The sequence below is a fragment of the Chrysochloris asiatica genome, unplaced genomic scaffold (genome assembly GCF_000296735.1).
Source record: "Chrysochloris asiatica unplaced genomic scaffold, ChrAsi1.0 scaffold00378, whole genome shotgun sequence".
Lineage (NCBI taxonomy): Eukaryota > Metazoa > Chordata > Mammalia > Afrosoricida > Chrysochloridae > Chrysochloris > Chrysochloris asiatica.
Window position 1 is genome coordinate 1,047,091 of NW_006408896.1, and position 13,599 is coordinate 1,060,689.

The following is a 13,599-nucleotide window of genomic DNA, read 5'->3' on the forward strand; positions in this document are numbered from 1 at the left end:
CAGAACTGGGCAGTGTTTCGTTCCGTTGTGCATAGGTCACTATAAGTTGGTAACGACTCGATAGCATCTAACAACAACATGTTAAAAATCTCCCAATCTGATTATGTAGCATTATCAATTTCTCTTTGTAATTATGTAGTTTTTTGCTGTGGATTTTTCAGAGTCCATATTTTTAGTGATGGCCACATTTAGAAGTGCTTCGTGACAAATTTCATTTCCCTCGCCATAGTTATATAGAAACCCTCTTTATCTTTAGCAATGCTTTTCACCATCAGATCAATATTGGCCGATTTAATTTATGCTCAGCAATGATCTTTCAGTTAACATCTCCCTGATAAATCATTCATCCTCTTAACTTTTCTCTGTCTTTATATTTTAGTATGCTTTCTATAAACAGCATACAGCTGCATTTTGTTTGGTCTTAAATTTGTTCATCTCTATCTTTAGACTTTTGGATTTAGTCCATTTGTTTTCAAGTGATTGCTAACATTTATATTTATTTTTTGCAATATTTTTGGTTTGCTTTCTATTTCTACTTTTCTTTTTTATGATAACACCCACCCCCAGCCCTACCCTGGTTTCCTGCCTTCCTTGAGTTGGTTCCTTGGGTTAGTTACACCTTCTTCCTTCTTTCGCCCTCTTACTTTGGAAATGACACATTTGGGTTTGCTTTGAGAGGTCACCCTTGACGTATTTATACATGTCCTTTGTGCTTCTGTTTTTCTGAGCAGGGAAAGACTTCTAGAATATCTGCTTGTAACATTTACTGACAGTCTGCTGCTTCTCTCTACAGATGAGGAGCTCAGAGTTGACTTTCTTAGTCAATATGCGCTCCCCCAGGTTTTACAGGTACTTTGCTTCTAATTTCTTCCTGCGTCTTACCCTTTCCTTCTGGTAGTTTCTGCCACTCAGTGTGTGTTCTTTACAAGTCCCAGCATCCTTTTATCCCCCAGCTTTTCTTCTTGCCCCACAGAGGACTTCAGGCCAACAGCTCCCCTGAGTACTAGCCCTCTGCCCTCTGTGATGCACGGCTTCCATATTTTGTTTTTGTTCTGTTTCTGGAACCGTCTGCTTTGCTGACCTGACTTGGGAGTGAATCCTGTGTCATTACACTGTTTTGGGTACTTTGTCCCCCACTCCCCGCTAGTCCAAGGATGCATGCACCCCGAGTCCTGAAGCTGTCTCTCCTCCACCCCTTCCTCCCCATCTCTCTACCCTCCCAGTCCTTCTCCTGCTCCCCTCCCTCCCCTCTTCCACTGCTTACCCTCTTCATCCTCCCCTTCTCACACCCCCACCCCTCTGCACCTCCTCTCCTTCCCTGACACCACCCACTCCTGCCCGAGCCCTCTCCAACTCTGCAGTTTGCTCCCTCTTCAGGCCCAGAGCTCAGCTTTGGTTCCACCAGGCTGCCCAGCTGCTTGGGCCTCAGTGGTCATGCCTCTCATGTGTCTCTGCACATCTTTCCATCCTGTGCTCTGTCCTCCGCCAGCTGGTGGTGCCTGGTGTCCTGTTAGTCCCGTGGCCCCAGCAGAGCCCCCTGGATGCAGGACATGCACAGAGAATACGTGCTAGAGAAACAAGTGGCAGACACAAAGCAGCAGTTCTCCTCGGGAGAAAGGGGTGTGTGTTATTGTAAAGATTTACAGTCTTGGAAGCTCTATTGAGGGTCCTTGTGAGTTGGAATTCGCTCGATAGCAGTGAGTTTGGATTTATGAGACAGAATCGGGATGTTTGGGTTAGAGTAGGCATGCAGGGGAACATGGTGGGTAGTGTGGTCAGATGCAGCCCATCCCACATCAAATGCAGCTAGACCCTTGAGGGGGGCTTGAGGGCCTGAGAACATGGGGGTCTGAGGGGCCTGGGGGCAACTCAAGAAAGAAAGTTGCCCAGCCACATGGCTGTCTGGGCTGAGGGGAGCAGACGAGCTTCTGCCTGTGAGAATTCTGGGTGAATCTGGGGGAGCCATGACTCTGGTCCTTATGTGGGGCTGGGTAGGTGCCTTGGGGCCCTGTAAGGGATGTGTGGACTGATTGGACCTAGAGTGGCCAACCACAGTGTGGTGACCCACCACTGTGCCCCTTTCTTCAGGTCATAGAGGTCATCGCCGGCATCTCAGCCTTCCTGGGTGGGGTCATCGCTCTGAATGTGGACGGCGTGGTCTCAGGCCCCCACCTCTCGGTGACCTTCTTCTGGATCTTGGTGGCTGTGAGTACATGGTGCTGGTGGTCATGGATGTGACCATATCCACCTGCTGGCTTCACCACTGTCACCGAGGTCAGGGTTAGAACACAGTTTCTGAGGCATGGGCAGGAGGTGAATGCCCGGTGGGTGGAACAGCCACACACAAGGGTGAGGGTCCTTGCCGGCACCCCCACTGGGGAGGCTCTGGGGACTCATGGAATCATCCTGGCCCTTGTACCTGAGAAGGTGACTCCTCTATGTCTTCTGTTATATTGTTGGTAAGTGCCATTGAGTCTGTTTCGACTCCTATCGACCCTGTATAGGGTTTCTGAGTAGTGACTGGTGGGTTTGAATTACCACCTTGTGGTTCAAATAGACTTCAGTCCAGTGCTTATCCTACAACATCACACTAGGACTCCTAGGGAGGTCATATTGGAGTAGGGTGGGTTCTAAACTGAATACTTCTGTGTTATCAAAAGACCAGACCAGACACAGACTCACACAGAGGGAAGACACCACAGGAAGACTGAAGCTGAGTGCAGAAAGGATGTGGGGGCGGGTCTGACCTCCTCTGACTTCACAAGGCGGGAGGAGTGTTAAACTCAACATCAGCCCAAGATAATTCCTATAAGGCAGAGGTGAGACATATCTCTTATCTTCTTTCTTCTTTTGCCAATTCTGACACCAAGCATCTCCCTGGCAGTCGTACTTCTCTGCTTGGTTCAGTAATTGGTTACAAGGGCACACAGAACTCACAGACAATACTCCCAGGTTATGGGTTTACTAGGAAAGCTAACAGGTTACAATTCAGGATTCAGTTCTTCTGGTGAGGACTGCCTCTTCTCAGTTGTGTTCACAGGCACATCTCTCTCGGGTTCTTGGCCTCTCAACCATGTGGCCCCACAGTCTACTCGATTCCCGCAAAGCTCTTTTCGCACTGCTGATAAATGCTCCAAGGTCATGCCACTCCACTCCATCATAAGCCTCAGCCTAAAGGTTCTGCTCTAGCTCAATGGACCAGGAAACCTAGCTCCTCTGATTAAGTGACTGGAGACACCCCCCTCCACAGTGAGCCTGCTGGAAGGCACCTAGCTTGGCTTGCTCTGTGCATCAGGAAGCGCCCATCACTCTGTCTTGTATTCTTGGAGGTGCCACCTCGGCCACCACCACTTCTCTGCCTCACCTCTGGTGTCATAGTGTAGTCTCCTGGATTGAGGAGGTTCAGCTCATAAGGATCTCAGGATCCATTTCTGACTCTTTCTTAATGGTAGTGAGATCCCCTGGTCCTGCTTCTGAAGTGTCAAAATTGACCAATCCCTTCACCTCAATTCCACACACCTGATTTGCATGTTTCCCACCAGTCATTTGGTGGGAGTTACAAAGACTGTGTTCCCCCTTTTCCCCCCACACTGCTATAGATTACCTAGGGCAACCTATAGAAAAGCCAGATCAAATAATTCACTGCACTATACCGAGGAAGCCACAAGTCTAGGGACACCAAGGATTGTCAGCAATGGAAAGAGAAAGGCTCTTCCCCTAGAGTCGGCAGAAGGAGAGCCCAGCCCTGCTGACACCCTGAATTCAGAATCCTGGACCCTCAAATGGTGAGACAATGCATTCCTGCTCTTTGAAGCCACCAGAGTGTGGTACTTCTAGTTAGGGTGGCACTGGATGACTAAAACAGTACTAAATACTCAAATTGAATGCTTTAGCACAACACCTACCATGTAAATGCTTTAAATATGGCCCTGAGACGTGGGAGGCTCTCATCATCATGTAAATAATCCTAAATCTACTTAACTGACATGATGTAGTCTAACTTTCCTCACTGTCAGCCTTGCCTCCTCCTGCTAGGAGGCGTGGCTTCGCTGGGTTTAGGCTCTTGGCATCTCACATCTCAGCACTGCCACCCATGATGCATCACACCCAATGCCACCGTCCACTCTCAAACATCAGGTACCACATTACGTGGCGCTGTGTCCACCGCCATGTCCAATGAGCATTACATTAAATAACGATTTACCCTAGCATCTTCTACCTCAGGACTTTTGCACACGCTGCCTTCTTGGGTACAATACAATGCACACAATGGGCACAAACACAGGGACAATTGTGGGGATTTTGCAGGACTGGGCAGGTCGGTATTTCATTCTATTGTACAGAGGGTTGCTGTGAGTTAGAACAGACTCAATGGCACTGAACAACAACAGTCCCCTCCTGAGCCCACCCTTCTGAGCCCAAGCTTTGCCTCCCTGGCTCACCCCCATCAGAGTTCCTAACAAATGCTGATGTGTCCAAGGGCCTTGGGACACCGCCCCACTTGGAGGGTCCATCATCTTGGGGTGATATCCTTGTTCAGGGGCTTCTTTTCCTTTGTGGGCAGGTGGAGGGTGACTTTAGGGCTTCAGATGTTTGTGTCATAGGCTTACCTCACCTCACTAGGCTTGGGGTTTGGGGTGCTGGGAGCCTGGAGGCCAGGGGAAGAAGACCCATGGGAGTGGGAGGATCGCAGACGCAGGACTCAGCAATTTCTTCTTGCTGCCACTTTCCCCGACCACGTTACGTGGGATTAGGTGATGCTCCTTAAAATAAGTAAGGAAATAAAAAACAGAAAGAAAAGGTTGGGGGTGTAGGTGGGGGCTCTTTATAGGAGAAGGCCATTCAGAACACGTACAAGGCAAGGGTGAGCCATGAAGTCAGAATATTCACAGGGTCTCATAACGACCCCCCCATTACATTGCTATAGCACATCAGTGTTCCACTGAAGTCAGAACATTCACATGTCTCAGAATGACACCCCACCCATTACATTACTATAGATCACCAAGGGGGAGCACTGCAGTCAGAATATTCGCAGGGTCTCAGAATGACCACCCCCCCCCCATTACATTACTATAGGTCACCAAGGGCAAGCACTGAAGTCAGAACATTCACATGTCTCAGAGTGAACCCCCTATCATATCACCAAGAGGAGAAAAGGGACCTAAATGTTGGGGGACTTGCAGACACCACCTCACTCAGGAGTCAAGTTAGCATGTGTACACCATGCTGGAGAACACATGTCCCTTCTGTTACTTCCCTGTGTCTGACCCTAAAAGGCAGCAGACTGACACATGCGGAGAGGTGGTCTACAGCGATCTAGCTGTGCTCTCTGAAGGGATGAACACCACGGAGGCACTGGAAGGTGGAGGAGCTGTTCTGAGTTGAGAAGACTGACATACATGATGAGGAGATGCGTCTTGAGCTCCCTGATGGGACAACCATGAAAGGAGTGTGTTGGGACATCAGGGGACTTTGAATATGGACTCTATGTTGGACAATGCCATGGACTTCAGGTCAAGTTTCTCAAGTGAGATGCACGGGACTGTGGCCATACAGGAGAACAGCTGGTTCTCAGAAGACACAAGAGGCAGATGTCATGGTCCCTGAGTGAGGGAGGGGTGGCTGGGGGAGAGAGCGAGAGAGGGGCAGAAAGAAGGAGGGTGAGGGAGGACATTGTGAGCCACAGAAGTTCTCCAAGCGGCACAGAGTCATATTGGATCCCTACCTCACACCATACACAGAACTGGATTCCTGATGGATTGAAAGCCTAACTAAGAAAGAAAAGCAGTTATCTTCATGTCTTTCTTAGACAAGACTAAGAAGATCAAAATGTAGCGGAGAAGACTGACATTTTGTGACATAAAGAATGGAAAACTATTGAAAAGATATCAGAAACCAAGATTTAAGCCAACTGACAAACTGGGAGAAGATCTTTGCAACCTATATAACTAACGGACAAAGGATTAATATCAGAATAAGTAAAAAGCATCAAGTCAGTAAGACAAAGACAAGCCAGCCAGAAAAGTGGGAAAAGAACAGAAGAAGACAATCAGCAATCAGGGAATACCATCTAATGAGGAACAATTTTCTCAGCTGAGCAGAAGAAACATACCTGATAATATAAAATGTTGGTAAGGATGTGGATGGAGAAGATGCTAGCGAGGTGACCACTTGGATTGATAATTTGTCAGGGTCTTTGTAGGACTCCTGGTGTGGTGCTGTGGGTTAATGCGCCAGACTTCAAAACCATTTGAACTGTAAGGTTGATGGTTCAAGCTCACCAGCTGCTCCTTGGAAACCCTATACAGAGTCGCTATGGGTCAGAATCGACTGGACAGCACATAACAACAACAGCATTGTAGGATTGGATGGTCCTTATCCTGGGCTGGAGGAGACCCTGCACCTTGTGCAGTGCATGGAGAAGACTGGTATTGCTGCTCTCATGACCACACCCAAGGGTACTTGGACACAGAGGACTTTTGACAAACTATGGCAGCATCTTCAGTGATGGTGGCCAGAGCGGCCATGTGGAACTGTCCATCTTCCTCAAGGAGGGTCTTCGGCTGCTGGAGGAGGCCATGAAGAAGTACATCAGATACGCAGTACAGTATGATACCCACTATACCAACACCAAGTACTGCTTGTGCCAGATGCTGTGTGAATAGCTGGAATCACTCCAGGGAAGGTTGCTTCATGCTGTCCACTCTTCTCAGGAAATTTGTGAGGCCTTTGGCAGTGGTATTTCCTATAAGGAGAGCACATAGGAGCAGGAGCCTACAGGGCTCCAGGGAACAAGGGAAGATGACGGTGGTGTCATTAGATAGCTTTCAAGTTTGACCGGCGAACATACCCACCCCAGATCATCCCCAAGACATGCCTGCTGGAGTGGTGCCTGGAGGGAGAAGTTGGCACAGCCTGTGTATGAGATGGTTCCATGGGCCCAAGATCGTCTGCTCTGCTCTCTTGTTACTGTTGCTGAGCAAAAGCACCAGTCCACCTGGTGGGACTAGTCCAAGAAAGTGATGGAACAGGCTACGGCCACCATCTGTCTGTGGATCAGGGGCTTTCCTGAGGGCCAGCTCAGTGAGGAGAGCCCCTCCTTGTACAAACAGAGGCCCCCAGCCAATACTCTGGCGACTCAGAGCTCAGAAACTAGCCCTGCCTGGGGAGCTATGTGATGGCCCCTTATGGTCTGGGGACATGGGGAAGACAGCATGCTGGAAGGCCGGTGACCACTGTCCCTGCCCTGGTCTGTGGGCCTGGCCCTTAGATGCCAATAAGCATCGGTACGTGAACAGACACCATTGAGCAATTTGCTTGCCCTGCCTGGCAGGCGTTAGAGTCCTGGCCTGGGCTCTCATCCTGGGCCACAAGGTGTAGATCACATCTCTTATGGTGAGTGATAGGACCAACTTCTGAGCAACCTCAGTATTTTCTTTGACAACAAGAGCTCTTCAGGTGGTACCTTTATGTTAGTCCAGTTGGGAGAAAACAACAACCACTTGTCTCCCTCTTGAAAGCTTGTAAGTCAGTCACTTCTTGCCTTTGTAGCGCCCCCATTTTGGGTAGCCAATGTCTAAGTTGCAGATCTCTGGCAAATACCTTTTTAAAACAACATAAATGACAACTGTACACATGGACTTCACCAGACGGACTACACAGATATCAAATTGACTATGTCTGTAGAAAGAAGGGTGGAAAAGCCCCCTATCATTAGCCAAAACAAGGCCAGGGACAGTCTGTGGAACAGACCATCAATTGCTTATATGCAAGTTTAGTTTGAAGATTAAGAAAATTGAAACAAGTCCATGAGAGCCAAAATATGACCTTGAATATACTCACCTGAATTTAGAGATCATCTCAAGAACAGATTTGACGAATCAGACCCTGAAGACTGAAGCCCATGAGAGTTGTGGGATGACATCAAGAACATCATACAAGAAGAAAGCTAAAGGTCATTAAGAAGACAAGAAAGAAGGAAAAGACCAAAATGGGTGTCGGGAAAGATTTTGAAGCTTGCTCTCTAGTGTAGAGATGCTAAAGCAAATAGAAAAAATGAGGTGGCAAAAGAGGTGAATAGAACATTTCAAAGGGCAGCTTTAGAAGACAAAGTCAAGTGTTATAATGAAATATGCAAAGATCTGGAGTTAAAGACTGAAAGAGAAGGACACACTCAGTATCTGTCAAGTTGAGAGAAATGAAGATAAAACTCAAGCCTCCACTTTGCAGTACTGAAGGAGTCTATGGGCAAAATATTGAGTGCTGAAGAAAGTGCCCAAAGTAGATGGAAGGAATACACAGATTCACTGTACCAAAAAGAAATGGTCGATGTTCATCCATTTCAGAAGGTAGAATACGATCAAGCCAATGATACTAAAGGAAAAAATCCTAGGAGTACTGAAAGCGCTGGCAAAGAACAAGGCTCCAGGAATTGACGGAACATAAATAGAAATCTTTTAATAAACTGATGAGGCTCTGAAGGCACCCACTCATCTATACCATGAAAGTTGGGAGACAGCTCCATATTTGTGCCCATTCCAGAAGAATGTGGAAGTATCATTAATATCATGTGCAAGTAAAATTTTGCTCAAGATAATTAAAAAATGGATACAGAAGTACATTGACAGGAAGCTGCCAGAGGTTTAAGCTGGATTCAGAAAAGAACGTGGAATGAAGGCTATCATTGCTGACATCAGATGGATCTTGGCTGAAAGCAGAGAATAGCAGAAAGATGTTTACCTGTGCTTTATTGTCCACGCAAAGGCTTTCGATTGTGTGGATCATGACAAGCTATGGACAACATTTCAGAGTATGAGTATTCCGGAATTAATTGTGCTCAGGAAAAATCTGTACATAGATCAAGAGGCAGTTGTTCAATAGAACAAGGACACATTGAATGGTTTAAAATTAGGAAAGATGTGTACCAGGATTGTATTCTTTCCCCAAAGTTATTAAATCAGTTGTTGTTAAGTACCGTCGAGTCAGTTCCAACTCATAGCGACCCTGTATAGCGTTTCTGAGGAGCAGCCAGTGAGTTTGAACTGCCGACCTTGTGGTTCAGCAAATAATTCAAGAAGCTGGCTTATATGAAGACGAATGTGGCATCAGGATTGGAGGAAGACTCATTAACAATCTACAATATACAGGTGATACAACCTTGCTCCGTTTTGGAAGAAGTGAAGCCAGAGTGTTCCTTGGAGGCAAAGATGGCCAAACTTCGTCTCTCATACTTCAGATATATTGTCAGGAGGGACCAGTCGCTGGAGAAGGACATCATGTTTGGTAAGGTGCAGGGTCAGAGAAAAAGAGGAAGACCCCCAATGAGAGGGATTGGCCAGGTGGCAGCATCGATGGACTCAAGTGTGGCAATAGTAGTGAGGTTGGCCCAGGATCAGGCAGTGTTTCGTTCTGCTGTGCATAATGTCCCTATGAGTCGGTACCGACTTGATGGCACCTAACAACAACAACAGATTGCCAAAAGAACAAATAAATCTATGTTGGAAGAATAAGAGCCAGAATGTTTCTTAGAAGGCAGGATGCCTCGACTTTGTCTTTGATACTTGGGCCATATTATCAGGAGGTACTAGTCCCCGGAGAAGAGATCATGCTTGGTAAAGAAAAAGAGGAAGGCTCCCAACAAGATGGATTGGCACATTGGCAGCAGCAATGGGCTCAAGTGCAGTAACAATTGTGATGTTGTGCATAAAGTCGCTATGAGTCTATACTGACTCGTTGGCACCTAACAGTAACAACAACAGCATGTAGGATTACCACTGGACTGCGAACCACAAGGTCGTCAGTTCAAGTCCACCAGCTGTGCCTCGGAAACCCTATATAGTGACAGTGTTGCTACGAGTCGGAGCTGACTCCACAACACTTAACAACAACAACAACAACAACAACAGGAAAACAGAAAAGACCGCCGGTGGTGCCATGGCTGCAGCTCAAGCGCTAATCCAGGTGTCAGCCGTACAGAAGGAGGATGAGGCAGTGTGCCTGTGGAGCCCTAGGGAGCAGCTTGGAATGGCTCTACTGCCTTGTTAGGAGTCGGGTCCAGCTCATGGCCTGTTCCCAGTGGTTCAGCTCCTCATATGTACCCCACAGGAACTCTCACACTCTTCATTAGGGATCCATTGAAGTATGAACCTCTATACCTGAGAGTAGGACCCTGTTTGGAAATCGAGCTGTCGTCGTCCAGTGCTGCGGTAACAGAAATGCTGCAAGTGGAAGCTTTTGCAACACAAATGTATCTTCTCACCAGTTGTTGTTGTTGTTAGGTGCCATCGAGTCGGTACCGACTCATAGAGACCCTATGCACAGCAGAACGAAACACTGCCTGGTCCTGGGCCAACCTCACTACTGTTGGACGCTTGAGCCCATTGATGCTGCCACTTGGCCAATCCATCTCGCTGAGGGTCTTCCTCTTTTTCTCTGATCCTCCACCTCACTAAACATGACATCCTTTTCCAGAGACCTGTCCTTCCTGACAAGGTTAGAAATCCAAGTGTAAGGCACCAGCTCTCGTTGTCAGCTCTGGGGGAAGGGCCTTGTCGCCACTCAACGTCTGTGGCCATGTCATGCCTTAGAGATCTCCATGTGTCTTGACATCAATCTTCCCCTGAGTCTAGGAGGCTGTAGCAGACATGCTCTGCCCAGGTCTTTCCTGTCTGTCGGTGACTGCTTCTCTCTCCTTACCTCTTGTATGATTAAAGATGTTGCAGGCCACACCCCAGGGAAAACACCCCTTACATCAGTTTAGGGCTGTGATGAAATTAAGGGTGTTGTATTCCACCCTAAACCCCTTATATCAGATCAGCGACGATCACATTGGATCACATCATGGCAATGATTACATCATTCCAAAACTGCCAAATCTCATCTTTCCATAACTGCCAAACCAGTGAGCATCATGACTCAGCCAAGTCGACACATATTCTGGGGACATGAGTCAGTCCATTTGTTATGTTGATGAGGTCAGACCACTGCACTGTGGGTCATACACCTAACCCCTTCTGAGTTGACACAGAGAGACACACATGTGGGGACAGACCAGGAGACAGACGTATCTACAAGTCCAGGAACCTCACGGATTGCTGGCAGCTACTAGAACCTGGACTAGATAAAGAGGGATGTCCCCTGAGAGCCCTGAATTCCGGCTCCCAGCCTTCCAAACTGTGGGAAGATAAGTGTGGGTCCTTTAAAACCACGTCTTGTGGCATGTCTGTTACAGCAGCACTGTGAGACAAAGGTATGCTGGCACAAGAAGGTATGAGCAAACGTGCCCTTACGTCATGGCTACCATGGTGAGAAGTTGCAGCTGCCCTGCTGGTCATCGCTCGAGGTGCTTCAGCTATCCAACTCGCTCACTCTCACGTTCACCATGTCTCCATCTTGCTGTCCACCGTGTACAGCTGTGGAATGAGAACATGCTTCTCAGACCATACCATAGTCATACCCTAAGTACCCGAAGTCCCTGAGTTAAGAACGTCCAACTTATAGCCAGAACGCTTCTTAGAAGCCAGGATGGCCAGACTTTGTCTCTCATACTTCAAACATATTATCAGGAGAGACCAGTCCCTCATGCTTGGTAAAGTGGAGGGCCAGAGAAAAAGAGGGAGACCTCCAACAAGATAGATTAGCCCAGTGGTAGCAGCAATGGGCTGAGGCGTAACAGCAATCGTGAGGACAGTGCAGGACCGCGCAGTGTTTCGTTCCGTTAGGAGTCAGAACCTACTTCACAGTACCGACCACCAACAACAACTTACAGAGAACTCATATTTGCCCTTTCCTCACTTTGGAATGATGGAACCAATCCCTTCTGGCTACAAATTCTTCATCACAATCACCTCAACTTGCTGAATACGCTGGGTTTTAATCACTGAACAGTCTAAGCCTTCTCTTACACTGAAACCCAACCCAAACCCAAACCTCTGCCAATGAATCGATTCTATAGGGTTTCCGAGGCTGCATATCTTTACGGGAGCAGACAGCTTCATCTCTCTTCCAAGAAATGACTGATGGTTTTGAACTGCTGACTTTGCAGTTTGCAGCCCTACACACTAATACAGTGAGTCACCAGGGCAGGGCTCCTTCTTGCATTTAACCAAATCCACTCACTGCCATCTTGCTGATTCCGAGTCTTAGCAACCATAAGTCAGGCTTCCGAGCTCATAAATCATTACCAGAGCAGAAAACCTCATCTTTAACTACTGACCTGTGGTTAGCAGTCCAGTGCTTGTCCTACAGCACCACTAGGACCCCTGGTGGACTAAAGTAAGGCTACATAAGCATCGTGCACACCTATTCAGGCTCACCTATACAGTTGACATAAAGACATGTGTAGGAATGGATCTTGTTCATAAGCTATACGGAGAAGGTCATTATCTTCACCGCCCCCAGAGAGGAGTGTGGAAGCTACCCCACTGGCGATGGGGACAAGTTGGGGATCCTGGAAGTGGAGATGAGGGTGGAGGGGCCTTGTCTTCATGTGTGATGCTGAACTTCTTTCCAGGGGGTTTGCCTTCTGGAATGTCACCTCTGACCCTTTCTTTCCTTTCAGTGTTTCCCAAGTGCTATTGTCAGTCATGTGACAGCTGAGTGTCCCAGCAAGTGCCTGGTGAGCATGCTTTGGGTTGGGCAGGGGAGGCCAGCACAGGCCAGGGCTTCCACAGCCAGGTGGGGTGAGGGAATCTCAGAGGGGAATTTGGGAGATCTGCCCCAGTCCTGCCTGCCTTGCTGGCGAGAGCATGCAGAACCGAGAGCCCCGTGAGTGAGCACATGAGGGAGGAGAGCCCATGAAAGTCCAAGCCTTTAAAGGTTAGCCACTGCTGGACGGTGACTGTGATGCATGTGGTCCAGTTGGGTACTCAGACCACCAGTGCCTGGACACTTGGCCGGTGTCGGCAGAGCTCTGTGGTCTCAGCTTCTGCGACTGACCGGGGCCTCGATCTATAATCGGAGGAAGGAAGTGTACATCAATCGCAGGAACCCACTGACACACACCTGCAGCCTCCAGCGACCCCTGAACTCCCAGTGGGGTGACTGGATGGCCCCTGGCCCTTGCTCTACTGCAGTTCTGTCTGTGTCCACTAGGTGGAGGTGCTGCTCGCAATAACCAGCATCACATCCCCACTGCTCTTCACCGCGTCGGGCTACCTGTCGTTCAGCATCATGAGACTGGTGGAGATTTTTAAGGATTACCCACCAGCCATAAAAGTACGTACGATGTCCATTTATTTTTAAAATCTCTGGAAATAAATCTGGAGTGCCTGTTGGTGCATACTGGTGCTCACCAAAAAGGCTGGACGTTCAAGACCACCCAGAGTCACCCAGGTAGGAAGCCGTAGTGTTCTACTTGTGAAAAAATCAGCCGTAGAAAACCTGGTGGCACACAGGGGGCACTGTGATTCAGAACTGACTCCATGGCATCATTTTAAAAGTTTTTTTCCCCTGTAAATAAAGCATTATTGTGCTGCTGGTGCACATCTGAGTGAGGGTCTCCCAGACGTTCAGGATGTATCATGGAAGAGGCTGGGGTCACGTCGGCACCTGGCTTTGTGCAAAAAGGTCTTTGATCTACGTGTAGCATGAAGTTGT

The 13,599-nt window shown here is 48.1% G+C and overlaps 1 protein-coding gene across 1 annotated transcript in view; it reads left to right on the top strand.

Moving 5' to 3' along the window:
• Window positions 1-13,599, top strand: part of MLC1 (megalencephalic leukoencephalopathy with subcortical cysts 1) — a 43,243-nt gene that overhangs the window by 23,610 nt on the left and 6,034 nt on the right. The window contains exons 8-10 of the mRNA XM_006876416.1: window positions 2,089-2,205; window positions 12,563-12,619; window positions 13,096-13,218. Of these exons, the coding sequence (XP_006876478.1) occupies window positions 2,089-2,205; window positions 12,563-12,619; window positions 13,096-13,218 (297 nt within the window). The remainder of the gene's footprint in view (window positions 1-2,088; window positions 2,206-12,562; window positions 12,620-13,095; window positions 13,219-13,599) is intronic.